The sequence below is a fragment of the Pseudonaja textilis genome, chromosome 3 (assembly GCF_049901715.1).
Source record: "Pseudonaja textilis isolate UNSWEBS1 chromosome 3, rPseTex1.2, whole genome shotgun sequence".
Taxonomy (NCBI): domain Eukaryota; kingdom Metazoa; phylum Chordata; class Lepidosauria; order Squamata; family Elapidae; genus Pseudonaja; species Pseudonaja textilis.
This window is the reverse complement of record NC_141992.1, coordinates 159,896,423-159,921,353: the sequence shown is the minus strand read 5'-3', so window position 1 is coordinate 159,921,353 and position 24,931 is coordinate 159,896,423. Positions and strand designations below refer to the sequence as shown.

Sequence of the window (24,931 nt, the reverse complement as noted above, 5' to 3'; positions counted from 1 at the left end):
ATAACATCATATTATTTTGTATGTCTATATTGTTTTGACTCAGCACAGACAGTCAATACTATCATTGTGGTTTTTTGTTTATTTATTTACTTACTTATTTATTAATTTCTAATGGTTTTGTGCCCATCTCAGTGATACAGTGACTCTGGGCAGCTTACAATATGATGAAACTGTTGTTTATGGCATGAGCCACAGTGGTGCAGTGGTTAGAGTGCTGTACTGCAGGCTTCTTGTGCTGATGCCAGCTGCCTGCAATTTGGCAGTTCGAATCTCACCAGGCTCAAGGTTGACTCAGCCTTCCATCCTTCCAAGGTGGGTAAAAGGAGGACCCAGGTTGTTGGGGGCAAATACTGACTTTGTAAACCGCTTAGAGAGAGCTGTAAAGCACTGTGAAGCAGTATATATAAGTCTAAGTGCTATTGCTACTTATGGTTTACTATTATAAATGAAGCAAAATTTAGTTTAAATCTTTACCATCACAGTGTAATTTATAGCATATCATGGTTTTTTTTAATAGATTTTATTAAATTTACAATTTAAAAACACATCGACAATACATTTACAAAGTAGAAAGAAAAACGGGTAGGGGGAAAGAAGGAAAACACCCGGCCTAGCACATCGGATAAAGGCTGGTTGGGGGAAAGAGAAAGGATATAGAGGGAGAGAAGGGAAGGGGAGGGGAGGGAGAATAGGGTAGAAATACAATTAAAAACGAATGATATCTTTTTGTGACAGTCTGTAAGGATCATTTCTCTTCATCATATCCAATCTACTCCTCTTTTCCATTATGTTTAAGTTACTTTTTATCATTTACATAATTTGTCTCTGTGTAAGCCAATTATACCATGAGTCCCAGTTGTCGTAAAATGTTGAGGACTCTTTGTTTTTTAATGCTATCGTTAATTTATCCATTTCAGCACACTCACAAATTTTCTGAATAACCATTTGCTCTGAAGGTGTATGAGGTAATTTCCAACATTGAGCAAACGCTAATCTAGCTGCGGTTAGAATATGGATTATTACATATTTTGTCTTTTTGGATAAATATCTATCAGAGATCCCTAACAGGAAGAACTCTGGTTTATAGTCTATTTGTTCTTTAGTTATCTCCTCCAACCATTTTCTAATTTTTTGCCAAAATTTTTGGGTAGTTTTACAAGACCACCACGTGTGGAAAATGTTCCTTCAGTGCTTTTGCATTTCCAACACCTTGAGCTCATGTTAGGGTTCATCTTCGCCAACCTCGAAGGGGGTAAGTGCCATCTATATAACATTTTATACATATTTTCTTTGTACGCCGCCGATTTCGTAATCTTGATGTTTCTATTCCAGATCTTTTCCCATTCTGTTAATGTAATGCTTCTTCCAATATTCCTACTCCACGTTATCATGTTCCCTTTCACTATCTCTTGCTCTAATTCTACCTCTAATAAATATTTATAAAATTTGGAGATATTCTTTTTATTTGATCCTAATAAGATTTTATCTAAATATTGTAATTTGCTATAGATTCCAAACTCTTTGATATCTTGTTTGTATCTGCTATGGATTTGTATATATAACCACTGGTTTAATGTGAGCCATGCCTAAATAGGAAGTCATTTCCCCTCCCTCAAATATATATCATTTTGCCCTAAAAATTAATGATAATTTCCTTGCTCCACTCCAAAACATCAGCTGGTACAGATAATCTTTTACTTACAACCAGTTCTGACCCAGCCTTTGCAGAAGCAAGAAACAGATTCCTCACAAAAAAAACCTCTTTATTTATATGTTGAGAATTAACTGCATTAACCAACAGAAAGTCCAGGCAAGAGTCCTGCAAGAAACAATAATCCTTATCAGTTCGTTATGATAAATGCAAGGCTCTGAGTTCCCAGCTGAGAGGCTGCAAATTAAGTCAGTTCAAACAGAGAAATAGACAAAAGTCAGTCTTTGTTGTTTCTGGCAGTCTTTGTTGCATGAAACACACATGGAGCAAACTTTCCAGCAATGCAAACAGTTGTCTGCAACAACCAACCAGTCTCCTTTCCTCTTATTTATTCCCCAGCCAGGGAGGGGCCATTCAGGGTCCACATTTGTTTTGCTTCCCAAGCCAGTTCATTGTCACCTGTTGTTCACCTCTCCTATCTGCTCTGCACATACTCACATCTGGAACAGACCCCAGCTGTTCCTCCTCCTCACTCATCTCTGACTCCAAAGGCCTCTCTGGCTGGGAAATGCCAGACGGCCCTGGCTCTATCTCTGTGTCCAATGCTGAGCATCCATCCGTGCCTTCCCCAGGCTCCAGAACTGAACCAAGTTCTTCCCCAACCTCTTCATTGTCCAATTTATGCTAGTTGCAGGGTCACAGCATCAGGTGATAACCTTTTATGACCTCCTGACAAGCAAAGTCAATGGAAAAGCCAGATTCATTTAACAACTGTGTTGCTAATGTAACAACTGCAGTGATTCACTTAACAACTGTAGCAAGAAAGCTTGTAAAATGGAGCAAAACTCACTTGTCTTGCTTCGCAATGGAAATTTTGGGCTCAATTGTAGTCATACGTTGAGGATTACCTGTACACAAGATGATGCTTTTGTGTCAAGACAAGACTGAAATCATATCATTGTCAGAACACTCAAGTAGTATTGTTTGTTTTCCTACATTTGCTCCACTGTTTCCAATTCTGACACAGATGTATGCTCTGGAATGATCAGTTATTTAAATTTCTAATCTACCAGTGGTCTCGAGTCCTTAGAAAAGGCAGAAGTAATGTCCTACTAATAAAATAGGAAATTTTTAAAAATGCTTCTTTGAAAATTAACAGCGGTACTAATAAAGGAGAATATTTGTAGCTCACGGTTGAAATGAGCAGTGGGGATTGGAAGACCTAGTACCTTCATCAGAGATTAGGAACAGTGTATCAAAAAAAGATCTTTCAAAGTGCACTTTTTGAATGAAGTCTATCCTCATTACATTCTAAAACTTCCAATTTCCTATCACTCTTAGCCAGGCATGGTTGCCACAATATAAGATCAATGTTCCAATAAGAATTCACGGATGGCCATGTTAGTCAACCTGCTAATAAAGCAATTAATGGGCTTATCCTAAATATTTAAGAAACAGTGCCAACACTTGATTTCTGAATTAAAAGAGGGGCCTGGCAAACAACACAAAACGTGTCTCTCTTTTTCAAAAGGATCTGCTGCTTTTAACTGTGATTTATATTTGATTGTGATCTTTTCTTCGGGCCAATTCTTTCTAACACAACAGTATCTCTGGTTGCCTTCAACTGAACAGTCTCCCCCTCTAAATTCACGTTAAACACCTGCTGACTCTGACTCATACAGCCTTCATACAGACTCACCCAGTTTTTTTGACAGAAAACCTACTCAGGTTAACAACATTCTGCTAATATCCTTCTAAAGCCATGTAATAACATGCCTTGCACCCATTGCCCAACATCATTCATTTTACCCCCACCACTTGCCTGACATGTCAGGACCTTATGATTTATACAGAAGTCTGGCTAGAGAAGCCCAAGGGCCTTCTTCACCACACTTCTCCTATGCTGATGTTCTGGTGCAACTGCATGAAGCATGAGACCGCAGAGAATAAGGCTCCTACTGTCTTCTGGATCATATGGACATTGATTAATCATCAGCTGGTACAGATGAACATTGTCACATTGTAGGAATGATACTCAGAAAGGCTAGAGTCAACTTTATTTTCTGCACTGAAAGAAAAATGAAATTGTTGTGGAAATTTAGAAAAGAGCAAGCATTTCAGGCACCTCACATGACAGAATGTGCTTTGCTTCACTGTTGCTGATAATCTACTGGGGAATTTCACACCATCTGTTAAGTAATTTTTGCTACATTCTATGAAAAAAATAATCTTCTATTTGAGATAGATTCACATATTCTAATAAGTCTGTCCAATACTTCATACACAAAAATTTGCAACCTGTAGTCCTTATGTTATTTTTCCAAAAAACCTTTCCCTTTACTACTTTTAAAAACAAAAACAAAACTTTTACTACCAATTTGCCTTCCATCGAGGACTTGTATACTGCACGAGTCAAAGAGGGCTGTGAAATTATTTACAGATCCCTCACATCCTGGGCATAAACTGTTTCAACTCCTACCCTCAAAACGACACCATAGAGCACTGCACAACAGAAGTAGACACAAGGACAGTTTTTACCAAACGCCATCACTCAGCTAAGCTAATAATTCCCTCAACACTGTCCAATTATTTACAAAGTCTGCACTACTATTACTATTAATCTTCTCATCACTCTTTATCACCCATCCCTTCCCACATGTGACTGTATGACTGTAACTTTCTCGCTTGTATGCTTACGATTTATATTGACTGTTTCCTAGTATTTGATTACTTATTGTAGCCTATGACTATTATTGTTGTACCTTATGATTCTTGACTCTTGACGAATTTATCTTTTCTTTTATGTACACTGAGAGCATTTGCATCAAGACAAATTCCTTGTGTGTCCAATCGCATTTGGCCGATAAAGAATTCTATTCTATTCTATCTATCTAGAATTGTTCTTTAAGTTAATCAAGATGTACTGTTGAAATACAGTATGTGTCAACAATTAATACTACCCCTTTTACTAGTAAGTTATTGCTGAGGGGGAGGTGGATACTGCATCCGTTTTGGGTTTTTTTTTAAAATCAAGTTGAGATATTTCTCATAGACTTAGTGGTGTTCTCTGATCACATGAAGTTGAGAAAATGACTATAAGTACATTATGAAGACCATGCTACACACAGAAGAGGTCCCAGACTACATCTTGCTATGTATCAAGCACTAAAATAATCCCAATGTATTCCTACCCATGGTTAGCCCTAAAGGAAGACAGCCATGTTTGTCTGTATTAGCAAAAAAAAAAAAAGAATTTGTAATAATATGTGTTAATTGGAAAAAGTGCTATTATTATTGATTATCCAGGATCAGCATTCTAAGGCAGATTTCCAGAAGCTCCTTTTGAATATCCCCATTTCACTGTGAATAGTTTTGTCTGGGAAAATGAATTGCACGAAACAAATCAAATTTAAGAGATCAATGGCAAAGAAAGCAGGAGCAAGAAGGAAAGCTTCATATGGAGCAGGAAATGAAGTAACATTTTAACAATTGTTATGCAGGAATGGCAGCCTAGAAGCAGAAGGAAATTAGTTGAACCACTAAAACAAAGATAAGTGCTCCAGTGTGCTTCTGTTATTTGGACTGCAGCTTGCCCAAAGCACCACTCAGCGCAGCCAGTGATAAGGGAATGAGAAAACTATCCTCCATAACATCTGGAGGGCACCAGATTGTTTACTCTACTCTACAGTGTCTCTGATTGCATGCATATTTATCTAGAAGAAAACATGCCTAGGAAAGTTTCTCCAGTTATTTTCTTGATTTCATTGCATCAAAGTAGAAGTCACATATCATTGCAAAAAAAAAAAAGAATAACTATCCTACTTGGTGCTAGCAAACCAATCAAATTTCTTCAGCATAGGTGTTCTTTCAACAACAACAACAACAATGTAAGACTTTCTTGGAGTCTGTTAACAGTTGAATCTCTACATGAAAGCAGATTAACTCCACTGCTGCACTTGTTTTGGCATCTCCCAGATAAAGAAGTTATGCAGCTTGACAAAGCACTTTGCTCTTACAAGTCTTAACAGAACCACAGAGAATTTTTTTTCCATATCTTCACTCCAACACCTGTTGCAAAGGAGACTGGGGTGGTCTCCTTGTAACTTTCCACCTTCTACTTCCACTTTATATCCCTTGATCTAGTGATGCATTGTGATAACAACGTATGTAAAAATGCAGTTTTTAGATGAATTTGGAGACATAAAGGTATAGAACTAGAAATAAATTTCAGTTATAAGCAGAATGGGCACATGATTATATGGCTTAAATTACATATCAACTGCAGGGAACATTTTATGAACAACCCAATTTTTCATCATGTGAACGAAAGTATTTGCAATATAAAGGACATAGTTATATTTTGGGGGGAAAGGTCTGGATCTGCCTTCTCTAACCTGGTGCCTTCCAGATATCCAAAACCTACTTCCAACACATCTGGAGAGCACAAATTTAGAAAAAGCTGAGCCAGAAAAAAAAAATGATATTAGAGGGAGTTGGCTAGCTTTCCTCTATTCCACACAGGCTCTCTGGGCTAACTGGAGCATTTAATTCTGTGCTAGAGTATTTACAGGAATGACTCAATTTCCTCCAGGAAGGAAATGCAGAATTCCTTGCACCAAGAAAATTCTAAAATAGAAAGGGCTTCTGTGCCCTCCATAGCACTCTTGCTTAGAATCAAAATCCAACTCTGTTCGAGGAGATTTTTCTCTGAAATAAGCAACGCCTGACATTGCGAGTGTTTTGTTCAAAGCACAAGGCTTATGCTGATCTGAAGAATTGAGATTTGTGGGTTTTATTTTTACCCAAAGACGTCCAAAATAACACGGATCCGACTTAAGCATACTTTATCTTCAGTATTCGTATGCCTGGCTACCTTTAGGGTTACATCGGGACTATTCTGTGATTCAAAAGGCACAAGTGTGCCTTTTGCAACGTTAAGCTAGGCAACGTTTTTTAGCGATTCCCCAAATAGGGTGGACCGCTCTGACAAAGCAAAGCCTCGCTCGTTAACGTCTTCTACTAGCCGTCTCCTCTCTACCCTCCGCTTTGCTCGGCCAAGGGAAGCGTTTCTCCTCCGCCTTGGCTCGCGCACATCTGGGAGGCAGGCGCGCCGTTGGAAGAAGCTTCGCAGAACTCCGCAGCTCCGGCAATGCGGGCAAAAAGGCCCTTTCCCCCGGCGGCGCCACGCACGCACATGCACACGCACACACCCCATCTCCTCAAGGAGAATTCGCCCGGGAGGAGCGGAGAGACTCCAGCGCCTTCCTGGCCCTGCCGCTGGAGAGGAGCGTCTTCCTCTCTCCTTTGCAGCCATCACGAGGGGAGGAGTTGAAACTTGATCTAAGTCCTGAGCAACTCCAAGGGATTGGATCTTCCCTCCTAAGAGCCGGGAGAAATCCCCGGCCCAAAGAAGCTTGAGTTTGTCAAAAGAACACAAGCGAACTCCGGATTGGCTGAGACGGCGTCCCCGGACCCCTCCCCTCTTGCACCTGATGAGTGGGGTATTTACTGCACTTTCCAAGGACTTCTTTGCACTACATAATTTTGCTGCATGGGGCAAACAGAGGAGGAGATGTTCTACTAGAGGACCAATGTCCCTGCAGTGATTCTTCTCTGTTCTGCTGCTCAAAAGCTGGGAACCGTTATTCCGCAGCGAGAGGAAATCCGGGAAGGGGGAAGCAGTCCTTGTGTTTCAAAATGCCACGGTCCTTCTTGGTGAAGAAACATTTCAACGCGTCCAAAAAGCCCAACTATAGTGAACTGGATACACATACAGGTAATGCCAGAGGGAAATCTGCGTGGAAGCTGGAAGTCGGGCTCCGTTTGGGGTAACGGTCGTTCGGGAGTTAAAACCTCCCTGCCTGTTTGCACCAAACTGCCCGTGTGCACTTTAGCATACTTTTTCGTCCCCCTGGGCAGTGCTTTCTTTTCGTCCTATTTACAAACGTGTCAGCACCAACCTTTTGAAACGTCTACCCCCCCCCTTTTTGGGGGAGCGGGGGGGGGGGCTTAGTTGCTAAAATTGCATTTGATCTTTGCTGCACAAGAGAAATTTTGAATCCTAGGAGGATCAGTATGGATTTTACTGCTGGGTTTCTTGACCAAACTGGGAGATAACTATGCTTGGACCAAATTGGACCTCCTCTAGTTTATGGTGCACAGTGTAAAGTTTATATATATGCCATGGCAATTTCATCCCTTCCCATCTCGGTAAGTCTGGGTAGTATGGCTATTATCTCCTTCATTTTCTAATGGTTTTCCTCTCTTTGTCTTCTTTCCAGTGATTATTTCTCCATACCTTTATGAGAGCTACCCAATGCCGATAATTCCACAGCCAGAAATCCTGAGTTCAGTGGCATACAATCCAATCACAGTCTGGACTACAACTGGGCTGCTGCCTTCCCCCTTACCCAGTGATCTTTCTCCTCTTTCTGGATATCCTTCATCTTTGGGAAGAGTCAGCCCACCCCCCCATTCTGACACTTCGTCCAAAGATCACAGTGGCTCAGAAAGCCCCATTAGTGATGAAGAGGAGAGAATCCAGTCCAAGCTTTCCCACCCCCATGCAATTGAAGCTGAAAAATTTCAGTGTAGTTTATGCAACAAGACCTATTCAACTTTCTCGGGACTTGCCAAACATAAGCAGTTGCACTGTGATGCCCAGTCTAGGAAATCCTTCAGCTGTAAATACTGTGATAAGGAATACGTCAGCCTGGGAGCTCTAAAGATGCACATCAGGACCCACACACTACCTTGTGTCTGCAAGATTTGTGGCAAGGCTTTCTCTCGACCCTGGCTACTACAAGGACATATCCGGACTCATACTGGTAAGAAGGAGATACGATTTTACGCATATGTGGTATAGCACTATCCAACAGTTCTTTGTGTTGACCATACTGACACACTGACTGCTCTTTCTATCTTCTTCAGTTATTGCAGTTACACAGACATGAATTCCATTTTGGTCTTTTAGATGTTCAGTGGGCATTTTCTACTGCACCTCCCTTAAAAAAAAAAAACTTTCTTATGTGAGTGGGCCAAATTTTGTCCTGCCATGACAACTTCTAGCTTCTCTGAAATTTTCAGCAAGGTGTCAAAAGGCAGGGATCCAGCTGGCCATAAAAATGCCTTGGAACATGATCCATGCAGGAATCAGAAAAGAAGCAGACACAGAGGGAATAGGAGGCAAACAGATCAAGTTTCCAAGAATCTGCACAGTCAAGAATTGTGCCCAGGCAGTGCATACAGCAAAGCCCATTAGTCAGCATATGGACATAGGAGGTAGTTTTTTTTTTTCTTTGAACATTGTTTAGAAATGAGTTTTTGGTCAGATAAATGAGATGAAGACTGCAGTTGTTTCTGATTTAGGATTGTAGCCTAAAAGGAGATCTTAAATGTTAGCTGGGGTTAAGTCTCTGACCTTAAGTTTTATACAACTGCGGATATATGAACTCACAACTAATCCTAAAACAGAATACTCTTTGGTCCTGGTTTATGTAGAAATAATTCTTGTTCATCTCAGATTGTCTAACAATTCTAATTAAACTCTCCAAGATTATAATGCAGTGCATGCTCATATGGCAGCAAACTCCACCGAGCATAGTCTAAGGGAATTTCCAAAGGGGATTGCCTGCATAGCTATCCAAGCCAACTGAATTCTGCATTAAATTACATAAATTCAAGCTATGGAACAGAAGCGAGCTGTTCAATTAGGTGCAAACTTTGATTCATCATGTTTTTTCATGAGACTGTGCAAGTAACATCATAGGTGAATCTATATGGTGGTTTCACAAAAGCAGAACACTAAAGCATTAAATCTGATGGGACCTCTGCCATCCACATCAACAGCATACAAATCGCAGCCTTGGGCAAAAGGCGTTGCACAGGATACAGTAAATGAATGGAGGAAACATGGAAATGTTGGGTGGAGCCCAACCTTCAGGGTGCTGGCTGCACCTGCTGAAGTAGAATAGGTTAGTGACTTGTCATTCAATGCATCATGATTTTCTGCAAGCTCTGAGTTGCCCACAATGTAAAGAAGAGAACCTCTAATGGCATTTAGAATCCACCCATCTCCTCCTTCTGCTATGCCAATAGTTTGCCCACTTAATATACACATTTCATTATTATAGCATTCAAGTGACTAAATTCCTTCTTCCCTTCTTTTCAGGAGAGAAGCCTTTTTCATGCCCTCATTGCAACAGAGCATTTGCAGACAGGTCAAATTTGAGGGCCCATCTGCAGACCCATTCGGATGTGAAGAAATACCAGTGCAAAAATTGTTCTAAAACTTTCTCTCGAATGTCTCTTCTGCACAAACATGAGGAATCTGGCTGCTGTGTAGCTCACTGAGTTTACCTGTTTTCATGCCTTTGCCACAAACTAAAGAGACACCCACTCCTTTTCATATATTTGTTCATCTGTTTCCCAAGAAGTGCAAAAAAAAGAGTTTTATTTCACTTGTTTAAGCATGATTTTTCTGTAACACAAAAGTAACCAGACATATAGAAGAAGATGCAATTGTCAAATTGATTTTTATAAGAATGTCACAGTTAAAATGACCATTCCTGCCAAAGTGTCCCAAAGAACCAAATTTTTGCTACATACCAAGTATCACAAGTACTTGTTGGCATTTTCTACATGAAGTCAGTAAATGTCAAATATTTTTTAGCATAGCGTGCTTCTTGAGTGATCTGAAATGTCTGAAAATTGCATCATTTCAAAGGAACAGAAGAATGTATGTCCGGTTTGCCATGTTTTAACAAACAGAATGTGCCTTTGTAAAACTGCCATGACAAACATTTTTGATGATGATTCCTTTATTTGTAACAAACTGTTAGGCTTGTGAACTTATTGTTAAAATGGGAATAAGTGCAAGAATGAGGGATGTGGGATAACAGTGGATATCTTTAAAGCTTTATTTTCCTAATTGCACAAAGGAAATGCAATACCATGAGCAATTATCCTCAAATGAGCAATACCATTCAAGTGCCTTTTTATAAAAAACAAATTGATAGCCTTGTTTAAGGATGTAGACATAATGTAAATAATTATATTTTTATATGACAGAATGTTTTCTGAAAAAAATGAAATGTTATCTATTGCAATGTCTATAGGAATCTTGAAAAAGTGAAGCTAATTGTCTTATATTGTTTTCTAGAATTAATTTTTGTACAATAAACATTTTGGAGTAATATTTATGTAGTCTGTCACATTAGATCAAGTTAAGACTCTTGAACAAACTATATCCTAGAATCATATATATATAACTGCAGCTCCTGTGTCTCCTGTAAATAAATGCTAAGTGGCTTATTGGAGGACTGCCGAGAATATAGATTTACTCTGTGTGGCCAAAAAATAATCAGAAAGGGGCTGAAGTTAAAGAAATCTGGCTAATTTACTCATTGTTTACAAAACTGCTTTGAACAGTAAGCTTTGATTTTTCTCTGTTCTTTGCAGGAAAGATGATAGAATATAAGTAGAATGCTCACCAAATCTTACATCCCTGCCTCAAAATCACTGCGAATTAATCAGAAATACAGTATAAAAAGCAATATATATCTTTGGCCTTCAAGAAGAAGTATAGACCTAGCTCTACATTGGTCGATCAATGAAGAGAAAGCTTGGCTTCCTTCCAACCATGGAAAGTATTAGTATCTAGTAGAATCTCCTTACCACAGGGAGGCAATGATCTTCAATTATTCCAGCAGCCGCCTCCCAAATTATGCAGTTCAACAAAAGTCCCATTCCATCCAAACAGGTGTTCTCTGAAAAACAGGAGATTGCAGAAGGAAAGGAGGAATTTAAAGCATTGCTTGCATACAGGCGAAAGAACTGTATGTATTTGTGTGTGTGTGTGTTAACTGAACCACACAGCAAGTAGTAAAAATGTTTGCCAAACCATCTTAATGCAACCAATGAGATTGATAAATGTACATCCAAGTTACATGACATGTAACTCGGCTGTTTGGTTTTTTTTTCTGCATTTGACTCTGTCACTAGACTGAAGCACTGACTTTGATATGGAAAAGACTAACCATTCAATTCCCTATTTTAAAATTCTATAGTCTTTTTAAAAAAACATAGTTTTACATACCATGATAAAATGTGTGTTTCCAGTTGAGAAAATTTATTTTTAACAACTCTTGATTAGTGAACAGTTATTAAAGAGCAATAGTTGTGCAATCCAGGATACCTAAAAGGATTTCAATGGGTTTGCAGTAGGTCAGGGGTGTCAAACTTGTGGCGTCATGACATCATCATGTGACATATTGCAACTTTTTTCCCCTTTGTTAAACCAGGCGTGGTCATGGCCAGTGTGTGACATATCTGGCCAACGGGCCATGAGTTTGACAGCCCTGCAGTAGATCAATGTTTTTTAATCTTGACTATTTTAAGATGGATGGGCACCAGCTCCCAGAAGGAGTTGGTGTTCATCCTTCTCCGGCTAGGATGCAGTAGATGGTTAGAAAGATGTTCCGATCTTTCAAAGTGAATGAAATGGTAATAGTGCTGTAATCTGACCAGGAAATGAGACTGAGTTGTCTCTTATCTATGGTATGCATATTTTTAGGACTGAGGCTGAAACATTACTGTATTGTAACATCAGCCTTTCCCAATTAGGTATCTTCCAGATGTGTTGGATTTCAATGTCCAGCCATCTGCTAAGTGGAATTATGGGAACCAGCATCCAATATCAGATTGGGAAAAGCTGATACGGTTTGTACTTTTTGTGCCTGCTATGTGAAATCCCATGAACAAGCACTCTATAAATCACTATAAGTAGTATTCCTGATTAAATCATTGGAATGATCTGTGCTGTATGATGTAACCAACACTTAGTTATTTTTAATTACCTGATTCCAGAGGAAGTGGTTTAAGCCTAACTTTCCTCTTTAAAGCAGTGAGCATAAGCATGAGCAAACCTTTTTTTTTACTGTTTAGTTGTGTCTTTTGTGCACACTTATTTAGTATATAAAGAGTTTGTTTTTTGCATAAATTGTTAAGTCAGGGTAGAGATGAACTTAGACCTAAAACAGGATGTCAGAAATTGCACTTGAAATTATTGGCAGGGCTAGAATAAAGCAATATGCCCAGGAGACAAAACAAATTTGATGTAAATTACATTAGATTAGGTTCACGAAATATTGGTTATATAATTACGCCAGTATTTTAAGTATATTCTCCTCTTCTGACCCATTAAAACTTACAGTTTAGTTAAGCATTGTGGACACACGAGGCACAGCAAAAAAAAAAAAAAAAAAATAGGGCAGACTCTGAAGGAAAACACAAATTGCTGTATTCCACAAAGTTTAGATTTCAGTCCCAAGCAGACCCGACCAGCAGAGCCGGTGGCAATGGATTACATGAATTGTAACCTAAATTCTTTGGATGATATCACATTGTCTTCCCCTGGGCTATACCTTTGATTTAAGTGATTTTTACAAAAAACCTTACAATATATAAATCATTATTATGAGGTTTAAGATGAAATATAATAGTGTTGGAACTGAAAATTGTAGTAATGGATATGCTTAACTGATATGATGCACAACTGGGAAAATCAGTAGAACTACCAATAATCTATTACTTCCAGGTGTATTTCCCAGTAGAATGTATCTTAGATAGTTGCTGTTATAAGCACCTTCAAATATGTGGTTGCAAATACCATCTAGACTTTTTTGGTACCCTTCCTGTGGACAGTCCTGATTCTGGGGCAGCATATGCCATCATAAACAAGAAATCCTAAGCATACAAGGAGGGAGAGAGATGCTTTGACTTCTATTATAATGAGCTTGATTGAAGGGCTAATCACAAGAAACATCAACTGCCAGTAGAAGTAGTGGCTACAAAACCTGAGGAGGGCCAAGAGGTTACCAGGCTCTGGCAACCCCCAGCAAAATCTCAATGAGTTGGATAAGCAGTTACAAACAAATGGATTCCCCCCCCCCCAATTATATGACTGGGATTTCCAGAATCTGATGTCATTGTGATACAACAAATGCCATTAGCAAATCCTGTATCGGAAGTGAAAAATAACATTTTGACGTACCCCTGATCAAATTACACAGCATGAATGAGTCAGGACCATGGCATCTGCTCTGCAGGGCTTAAAAATGAGAGAGAGAGAAAAATAGGTCAGTAAGTAGAGCTGATGAGACTAAAAGCAAGCCTCTGGTTTAATAGGATGGCATTTCATTACAATCACTTTTCTGATCTTATGGTGGGGGGTGTTCTAAGTGGCTGATAATTCAACAGATAATTATACCATTTGTTAGAATATTGGACTGGCAAAGGAAAAATATTACTTTTATTCCCCAACAAATATATCAGTATATTTTAACTGCTTACTCGTTATTGTGTATTTATCAAAGCAGGGAGGATTCTGGTATCCCTATTTTCATTTATTTTAGTGTGAGAAAGCATTATTACATTTCAATTAAAAAAAGAGGATGTTATGGCAAGGTGGCTCTTTATTTGACATGCACACACAGCACAATGTGCAAAATTTATTTTTGCTCCTCTACCACAATCAGTCTGAAATCAACTTATTAAACCAGTCATGGTTCTTCTGGTCTCTCCCACCAAAGCTAACTGAGCCTGAAACGGTACTTCAAAATGAAAAGAATAACCTGCTATTTCCTATGATATCAAAAGCTTGTCCCTGTTAAATGGGGTTTAGTTGAATGAAAATGCAACTTTTGGTGAGTTAAACCAGTGCTTGAGTGTAAAATCACAAATGCCTGCAAACAAAGCCTGGGTTTGTTCTACCAAATCCCAGGTCTATATGAGTTTTTGCAATATCAGGTCACAAGTCTCTGGCATTAAATCCATGTTTGCTATATGAAATCATAAACCTTTGCTGCTAAATATCCCACTTTTTTCTGAAAGCTCAAGATAGCTTCTTTGGGACTCCTAACCAATGGTGTGATTCAACCAGTGTAACCGGTTCAGTGAGTGTGCATGCACAGTGTTTAGAAAAGACCATTTTTAGCTATAATACTTAGCTTCTGCAGCCCTGGTGTAGTAAAACAGCTGATGTGTGGCAAACTGCTCTGCCGCGTGAATCAGCTGTGCTCAAAAACAAGGAAATAAAGCACAGGAAAAGGGCAGGGGCGGGTAAGTGGGGCCAAATGATTACCAGAACTACCGGTCTGCCCAAACCAGTCCGAACCGGTAGAATCCCATCCCTGCTCTTAACCTCTAAGCAACTCTAACCCCATGAAGTGAGTGGCTCAAAATCTCCCCAGTGCCCTCCATCGCCAAGTGAGTACTTGAATCTGGTCCATGTTTAATATCCTCATCACTATAAGTATTAAGTATAAGTAGACTGAGGCAATTCCCCAAGGATACAAACTTGGAGGAATATAAAAGGATAGCAATTGTTAATTATTATTTTCCTTACTCCGTTACTATTGCTAGGGGTGGGAAATGATGTTTGGCAGAGCTGCCTCATATCAGAAAAAAATGTCCTTTGATTCTTTGTGTGATGCTATTAACTGATCCATCTCATGGAGAGAAAAAAAATATTGGGCAAGCCCTGCAAACAATTAGGATGCTTCTCTGAAAATAGAGAAGTACGAAGCACAGCAAGATAGATCCTGCAGGAGGGAAATGCTTCCAGGTTACCAGCTTCTCCACAATCTTTAAAGCTCAACATTTTCTATCTGTAGGCTAGCTGGGACAGCTTTAGTAAATTCCTATCAGATTATGCTGGAGACATCAACATCCAAAGCAAGGTCACAGCTCAGAATGGAGATCTTGTTTGGACATGTTGAAAGTAAGATTTGGGTGAGTCATACAGGCAAACATATCACAGAAGCAGCTGGAAGTCTGGATAATAGGTAAAAGAGAAAGGTTGCGAGCAGAAGAGACAACAGAAGATTATGATGTTTCCCAATAGAAAGTATATAGTATTAAGATTTTGTCAATCATTTTATGAACCCATGTACCTTGTCATAAGCTAAGGCAATTTTGGCAACCTGTAGATATATGTACATCAATTCCTAGAAGCAAGCTGGGGAATGCTAGGAATTGAAGTCCACACATCAAGTTGCCAAGATTGAAAAACACTGGGACCAATGGGAATTAGAATTATGAGGGCAGGAGATGAGTGCATCCATGAAATGGTTATCACAAGAATGATCAATTACAAAGCATCCATTTATCAGAAGGATAACTAGAGTCTTTATCCCCCTCACAACAGAGGGGTTTGGGGCATATTGATGGCTGAAGTCAGTACATCTCCTTTTCCACCATAGTTAGTTATCAATAACAGGACAGGTTGAATCAATAAGAACCAAGGTCTTAAATAAATTATTTGTGTTGCAGCCCAGAAGAAAATGTCAAAGGACTCCAAAGATTCAAACTTTAGGGCTACCACTAGTCAAAACCAATGTACACATATATCCAAAACTATTTTGGTCAACTACACCCCATCCAGTGAATTATCCCTCTCTCAACATAGTACATGCATGGCAGTAAACAAACATCAAAGTAATCTCCAGTATGTCTTTTTTCCCAACCATATAAGAGAAACGGAATATTGGGAAACATTACCCAACAGTAAGTTTTTTTTTCCATCTCATCCTCATGCAAAATCTGGGAAATATTCAAAATGATGCACTCGTCTTACTCTAGGAATGGAGTGAAGCACTTACCATTGGCAAAGCCACACTTTAAAGTACAAATCAGATCCTTATTTATTTTCATGTTTAACACTGTACCAAGAATTAATAAATAGGAATCTGAAATGACGTAGGAAAGCACAGAAATAAGGCTTTGTGGTTGAAGACTAATTCATGAGATGACGAAAGCAGAAAAAAGATGAATTTTATCTGTCTGCCACTTTATTTTCCTCATGACTGAGGAGATCAGCCATATGTTGTAACACCTTTACAATAACTCTTACTGACTGCTATGACCTTTGCTGCTTTGTTGGGCTGATTAACTGCAGATTTTTTAGTCCTAATTTCAGCTGACAGGCCAGCTCAAATGATTCTGCTTTGTTATTTCTTTCCAACCAAAAATTGCACAAGGTCTGTTTATATTTTCTTTTTCATGGGACAAAGAAAAAGAGAAAATGGTAAAGAATATTTCAAAATCAAATCATTTTTTAAAATGTATAAAAGTCAGTAACAGGAGCAATAAGAATTTTTTGAATTTTCAGTATATTTACAGTTCTAAAATCTTTTAAATATTGTACCTATTTAGTACATTCATAACACTCAACCCTGTGCTCATCTACTTAATATAGATTTATTCCAGTGATGTTTCACCCAATTGGGTCCAAATTAACTATTTTGTGAATGGAACGGATATTTTCATTTTAAAGGATATTTCCACTATTCTATTCTATTCCCTGACTCTATATTCTCTATATGCATGACTGAATTCCCACTCATGCTAGTAATACTATTGCTAAATTTGCAGAAGATACAACAGTGGTGGGACTCATCTCTGGTGGGGATGAGTCTGCCTACCAAGATGAGGTGGACGGTTGCTTTTGTGGTGTGGAGACACTAACTTGGTCCTCAACACCAATAAGACCAAGGAGCTTATAGTGAACTATTGAAAGAACAGATCAGACATCCATCTTATCAATGGAGACCAAGTGGAGCAAGTAGCCAGTTTTAAGTTTCTGGGTGTTACCATAAAAGAGGACCTGACCTGGGGTGCTCACATTGCAGCACTGTATGGTTTGCCAATTGCACAGTAGCAGATAGGAAAACACTCCAGATGTCCTCTCCCCTCTTTGGAAGAGTTTCATAGCTGCTGCTGCCTTAAGAAAGTTCAAAACATTCTCAAAAATCTATGTCATCCTGGGCACCCTTTTCTTGAACCATTACTGTTACGTTCTAACTATTACTGTTATGTTTTTACTATCTGGCAGATGATACAGAATAATAAAAACAAGGACAAATAGGCTGAAAAACAGCTTCTATCCTAGGGCATTAGCTCTTTTGAATTCTGCTGTATAGTGCAGTGTTGGTGTGGTGTCAGGAGTTTTCAGTTCAGTGTGTGGAGGGTAAAGGATGTGTATTTGTGTTTTATTTTCAATGTGCACTGAAGATGGTGTTTGATTTTGTTGCACGAGGTGCAATGACAATAAAGTAAACTAAACTATTCTATTCTTACAGCATCAAAGGAGAGAATAGGAAACATGCATAGTATCAAAAACAAGAACCAAAAATAGTTTTTTTTTTCCTTCTCTCAAATATTACCACTCAAAGTTGTCATCTGAAATTAACTTTATTGAGATTTAGGACTGTTAAAAGGAAATTGTTTTCAATGCATTGAATTAAACTATTGATTCCGTGATTTAATCAAGATCCTTGATGCTGCTAACCAAATGTAGTCTGTAATCATTAGACTACAGAAATAAATTGTAAATCAGATTTGGATATTATCAGATGAATAGTACTCTCCTTAGTTATTAAAAGGTAATATTTTAGAATTTCTCTTTTCAATCTGATTCTGGCCCTCTATAAAATTGCTTTTTAATTCTTGATGGCTTTGGAAGGTCTGTGAATATGCTCAGCCTCCAGGAATAAATTTACTGGAGGAATATAGTGGAAGAACTATTTTCATGAAACACAGGCTATGTTAACTATTTCTTTAGAGATACCATTAAACTGAAATTTTTAGTACCCTATACTTTCAAACAATACTCAGGCTAGAACTCATGATTTCTTTTCAATACAAAAACACTTTAAGGAGAGAGCTGAGTTTTCAGAGGAAAGAAGACAAGAGTTACTGCTGTGATGCTGTCCAATTCCCTTCTATAGTCAAACCTACTTGCATTTTTTAAAAGATTAATATAAGGCTGACAGGTAATTTTGACGTCTGTGTTCCAAGGGCCATCAAATTCTCCCTTTGCTCATAGTACACCAAGAACTCAAAATCTGCTGAATGGAATTCAAGACAGGCCAGAAAAATTATCTGGCTATTTTTGTAAGTCCCATTGGATTTATCAGTGGGATTTCCCCTCTCCTCCCCGCCCATCCCTGCTCTTTGCAACATGCTCATATTCTTTATCTCAGATGATCTTGCAACAGACTGATACAACTGCTATTCTAAAATTAATCCTGATGTAAGCATCTTCACTAGAGTCAAAGTTGACATGCATTTGAAAAAGTTCCACCTTTTAAGATCACAGAATGAAACTTATCAGTTGTTGTTCCCAATATTTGGTCTGGATTTAAAGGCAGAGCTATTCATCTCTATAATCTATGTGTATCCTTTGCTTAAAACTCTGTGAACATCATCCAGGAACCACAAAGAGGCATAACATTGGTTAGAAATGTTATAAGCCAGACCTTCTCTCTCCTTTGCATATTTACAGTTAATGAAAAACTCTTATTGTAGCTTTTGACAGGAAGTATATGTTAGACATTTATTAGAGATGGACTGTCACATTCTTAATAAATTTCAAGATAGCCTGAGAACAACTTCCTGTGTTCCCAAAATTATAGCAGCAAATAATGAAAACATCTCCCTTGTTTTTTGTTTTTTTTCTGCCAGCAAAATTTCCTGGCAAAATTTAAGTTCTACATTCAAATTTGACAAATGGTGGAAAGGGGCAGGATAATGTAATAATTTTAACTATCTATACACGTCCCCAGTCTTTCTTCCAGGCTTTATAACATCCCTTCTAATCAACTGTATCACAGAGAACATTAGTCTGACTATAGTATATAATTTATTTGCCATTCAAAAGCCCAAGATTAATGTAACAGTTACAGAATGTTTTGCCTTTGGGGAAGGTATCAGAAAGTCCCCTTTATTTCTAGGTTTTAGTACATGAAGAAAAAGTTGCTATTTCAATTATAGAAAACAGAAGATTTGCAAGACTTTATAAGCTTTTGATGATCCGATTGCCTTTTTTAATTTTTTTAATTTTTTTAATTTTTTGCAACATGGAACACTCATGGAACACTGTATCACATATATTTCTTATTTCTAGATAAAAGGATATCTCCAAGGAGAAAGACAACTGATGTTGCCAGGCTGAAAAGCATTTCATTCTGACCTGGCTACTTTGCCTGCAGTGTTGCAATCCATGAAGAGGCCATAACCTCTAAAACCTGCTGATTTAAGAATAATTGGTCAGCGTGATGCTGCTGTGACCAACAAATGGAACAAATAAAATTATCCACCATTTCAGTACATCGATTGTTCTGTCCCACTGCATGACTCCATGAATCCCCTAGAGGAATGGACTGGCTTATAATAAACAATTTGTTTCCTAGGTTCCTTTTCTAGTAGCTGCAGGGTAGTTAGCAGAAGACAGTACCAGCCACTGTTGCCTTTGTTTATGCCTCTTTTTATTGGTTGATTCCAGTGGTGGATAAAGTTTTGGGATGAACATCAGATTATACATTTTTCAGGATCCAAACATTCAGTATGTTGCAAAAGTGATAATAAATTGGCACAATCAAGGTTCACTTACAGAAAAAAGGAAGAGAGCAAATGTTGTTTTTTTTAACCTGAGGAATCTACCCAATCTGTGAATAGCTATGGATGTTTGCAGATAAGCTTTGCTGGTTACAGTGATCTACTTATTTACTAACTTCAAATTATATTTTATTAACAGATGCTAAAATTATTTTTCTCATTCCTTTTACAAAGGTTTGGCAGCTATCAAGCTTCTGTCTAATACTGCATGCCACCTGCCCTGAATTGTCTGATATCAGTCCTAATTATGAACTAGATTTTGAAATAAACAGTATTAGTGTAAACCAGGGATCAGCAACCTTAAACACTCAAAGAACCCCAAAGGTCCTAACCGGAAGCCCTCTGTTCAATTCTGGAGCCAACCAGAAGTCCGATTCCCTCACCATAGATCTCTTCCTAGCACAGTAGACTTTTTCCACTGCTGACTGGAAGACTGGTTCCCCCACCATAGAATCTCCTCCTAGCACGTCACCCTTTTTCCTCTACCTGTCCTAATCAAAAGCCCTATCAATTGTGGAGCTGACCAGAAAGTCTGCCCCTGGCACAACGTGCTTCCCCCACCCCCCAACTGGAAGGTCCTCTCTAAATTGTGGTGCTGACAGGGAGCTACAGCAGAGGGATGAAAGAGCCACATGTGGCTCCAGAGCCACAGGTTGCTGACCCCTGGTGTAAACTGAATCAAAATTATAACTGAACATCTACAAAAGTTGGTCCTACACCAAACTCTTCTTGAAAGTCTCAAGTGATGGTGCTCCCACAACTTCCAAGGGCAAGCTGTTCCATTGATTGATTGTTCTCACTGTCAGAAAGTTTTTCCTTGTTTCCAGGTTAAATCTCTCCTTATGCAGTTTCCATCCATTATTCCTTGTCTGGCCTACAGGCACTTTAGAAAATAGATTGACCCCTTCCTCCCTGAGGCAGCCCCTCAAATATTGGAAGACTGCTATCATGTCTCCCCTGGTCCTTCTCTTTACTAGACTAGCCAGGCCTAGTTCTTGTAACCATTCTTCATATGCCTTAGTCATATTATACTGATTTTTCTTGGTCCAACCTTGAAAAGTACAACTCAAAGTAACTTCAATTGCAGAGAGAGAACATATTAGGATAATTCTAAGCAAAATGTGACTTGGGACCTCAGTTTCTTTAGTTCCGCTTCCTCAGAAAGGAATCTGTCTATCCAGTGAGATCAGAGAGAAAGTGCTTGTAGAGAATGCCTCCCACCAGGGAGTTTCATCTACGGTGACTCTATAATCATCTTTCTCAGGAATGCCCTGCTTCTGACATGGCTTTGCACTGCTTATCTACCACTAGTTCTCACCAGACCATTAAAAACCTGGCCATTTGATAATGTTTAAAGAAAATATTAGACCACCTACTACCTTTGGGGAGTTAAGGTTAGGGCCTTATGCTGTGCAGTTTTCATGGTTTCCTTACTTGGGTACCATTCAGAGTCAGCTTGGAATGTAATGAGTTAGAAATCTTAGTAATAAATAAAGTACAGCAGCCAAGATTTCAGTTGCTGAGAGGGAAAAGATATGTGCATCCATATTTCACACAATTTGTTGACACACCATATAACTAGGCAAATAAACCTATAATTCTGTTGATAATTGTATAGTACCTCCATAGAATCCTACTTTAGTGAGATATTGGATGGCATATCTGAATGCTATTTGTAATTATAACCTTATTATAAACTGAAGTCTTTAAAAAAAAACACTGCAAAATGATAACATTTAACAACTCTCAAATATCTATTAGAAGCTCAAGAAATCATTTGGTAAGTGAAAGTATTAATGAATGTACAATGCATAACATTTCCACAAATATTACTTATAGATATAGGTATACATATACATATACACAGAGATTAATCTCTTTACATATAGTTTTGTTGGTCCCTGCTCAAATCCGACAAGATAATCACACTGATTCCTTAACTGTTAGAAATAGGATAACGGAATTATCCTAATAGTCAAATTCTTGGTTTTAATATGACCTATAATATTTATGTGTTGCAAAGAAATGGCCACATTATTTTCAGTAATTATTTTGCTCAAGGCACAACCATATGACTCTCATCAAACTTTATTTCCTGATCTGTAATATTTTAAAAAGTAGGACGTGATGTTCATGCAACTGAAATGACATATTCTTGACAAAATCTATGTAGCTAATGTGTGGTAGACACAATTAATTATACTGTAGTGCCTATTTTCCTCCTTCGGTCCTACTAAACTGACTCATTGTGTTAGACTAATTAATAGAAGAGGGACGATCAAAGAACACAGGAATATTTATATTTCTAGCAGGTGTACTGAAGGTACACAACTAATGCCAGACACCCAGCTAAAGAAAGCAGGAAACTATCAGAAAATACTACAGATGAGTGTCTGCTTTAATAAAAATGGCAAAGGCATCAGCATAGGGAAAGCATGGAAGTATTTTACCAAGAAAGCAATATGGATTGACCATATAAAATGTTTGATTATTTAGTTGGAGACTGTGCATCCCTCAGCATGGATGGCTACTTGGTGAACTTTCAGAGCAATAATGGAGTTTATGATGTAGATAGATTAAATGTTGTAGGATGTCTAATTGCTGGTGTTGCAATGCAGGAAAATAAAATCCACAATTGCAAAAGTAGACTCACAATGGAACATAAGAACCATGGACCACTTAACATAGTGAAAGAAATTAATTGAACTGAAACCTTTGACATCCTAGTCAGCAGCAATTTGAAGTGGACTAGAGATGGAGATTCTCAGTCAGAAGATTATATAGGTTATTACTCAAGACAAAAAACAAAGTAACTGGCTAAAAAAAAGGCGAAAGGAGTATATTCCAGTTTTGTACCTTAAACATCTAAACATTCAAGGAGACCAGAATATATCCCCCATCTATAAAAAATTCTAGCATTAAAAGGTGAAAGTAGATTGCACTCAGTAAATTTTAAATTAAAAAGCTACAGAAATTGATGGAATATTTACAGATATGTGGCAATTTATGAAATATGTAAAGAAATATGACAAGCAACAGAAGAGAATCAGTAGCATTCTAACCAAACTACACCAGCACATCTGGAGAACACTACAGTGGCCAACAAACTGAGGTGATCACTTTATATACCAATATCAAAGAAAGAAGATTTAACAATTTTACAATATTCTTTATTTTACATGCTAATAAAATAATGCTTAGAATCATCCAATGCACATGAGAGATCTACATATAAAGGAAAATGCCAGTTGTTCAAACTGATTTCAAAGAAGGACAAAGAACAAGAGACATTATTACTGAAAGATGCTGGGTAATCAAAAAAGCCAAAGAATACAAAAAAGTTAATATATTTTTCACTAATTATAATGTTTTACTTTTATTTAATTTAATTATAGTCCAAGACAAGTCATAAATTAAATTAAATACACAAGTAAGGATTATAGAAAGGCGTTCAACTGTCTTGACCATGTTGAGCTATGGAATGTCCTTAGGAAAATGGGAATGCCAGAACATCTTATTGTCCTCATGGGAAAACTATGCTGTACATAGGATAGAAGACATGTAGATTGAGAAGTCTATAATAGCAAGAGTTGTAGAAGGAAAGAGAAGAAGAGATAACCACCGGTGAGGGAGATGAACTCAAGTAAAGGAACAATAGGTTTTTCTATTTATTGAAGCTCTGGCAACATATGGAAAGGGATCATCCTGGAGAAGGACTATCCATATGGTCACTAAGAGTTAACCCTAATATGATAGCACATAATCAAATTTACATTAATGACAATAATTACATATTTCTCATAAATGTTAGAAACAAATTGTAAGTGCAGACTTTCTTTGAAAATAGTTCTATTTTTGTAAGATTGGATTTTTTTTTCCTTTGTGGTTTTTCTTCCATATATCTTACATTTCAATCGTATATGTGTCTGCTCATAAATATCTGACACATAACATTAAAACTATAAATGTTAGAGGCACTTAAGTCCTGGTATCTTACAATAGTAAGAAATTCAAAGGAAGATGTTAAAGATTGCAATGCATTCTAATATTGTTGCAATCTGTATGAGGTCACCACACATTTTTTTTCAGCCTGCTGAAAAGACAGCAGAGCATTGTACTTGAGCACTCAAAAAACAGTGACCGATTAACTAAAATGTTTTCAAGTTAACAACCTGAATTATGATTGATCAATAAAAATAGTATTCAAGTATTATTATGTATTTTATACTATTTAATGTAATGTAAAACTTTGCTCCTTAATAAGGAGAAAAGCAAAGTTTTACATTTAAGCAAGAAAAATCAATGGTATAATTACAGGATTAGGCAAGATCTGGCTCTGAAACAGTAACTCTGAAAGGGACCTTGGAGAACTAGCAGATGATCACTTGAATATGAGCCAGCGGGTGCAGCATCTAATACAATCCTGGGTTGTATAAACAGAGGCACAGTATCAAGATCACATGAAGTATTAGTACCGCTTTATAAAACCCTAGTAAGACCACACCTGGAATACTACAACCAATTTTGGTCACCATACTACAAAAAAGATGTTGAAACTTTGGAAAAAAAAGTGCAGAGAAGAGCAAATAAGATGATTAAAGGCCTAGAGACTAAAACATATGAAGAACAGTTGCAGGAACTGGGTATAGCTAATCTAGAGAAAAGAATGATTAAGGGGGACATGATAGCAGCATTCCAATATTGGAGAAGAAGGGCCACAAAGAAGAGGGGGGTCAGCTTATTTTCCAAAGCACCAGAAGGCAGAAGAATAAACAATGGATGGAAACTAATTAAGGAGAGGAGCAACCTGGAATTAAGGAGAAA

The 24,931-nt window shown here is 37.9% G+C and overlaps 1 protein-coding gene across 1 annotated transcript; it reads left to right on the top strand.

Moving 5' to 3' along the window:
• The first annotated feature begins 7,017 nt into the window (after positions 1–7,017).
• SNAI2 (snail family transcriptional repressor 2) lies at positions 7,018–10,847 on the top strand. The gene is made up of 3 exons (XM_026699212.2): positions 7,018–7,427; positions 7,933–8,478; positions 9,822–10,847. Exons 1-3 carry the CDS (start codon positions 7,349–7,351, stop codon positions 10,001–10,003), a joined length of 807 nt encoding a protein of 268 aa, XP_026554997.1. The 5' UTR covers positions 7,018–7,348; the 3' UTR covers positions 10,004–10,847.
• The last annotated feature ends 14,084 nt before the right edge of the window (positions 10,848–24,931 follow it).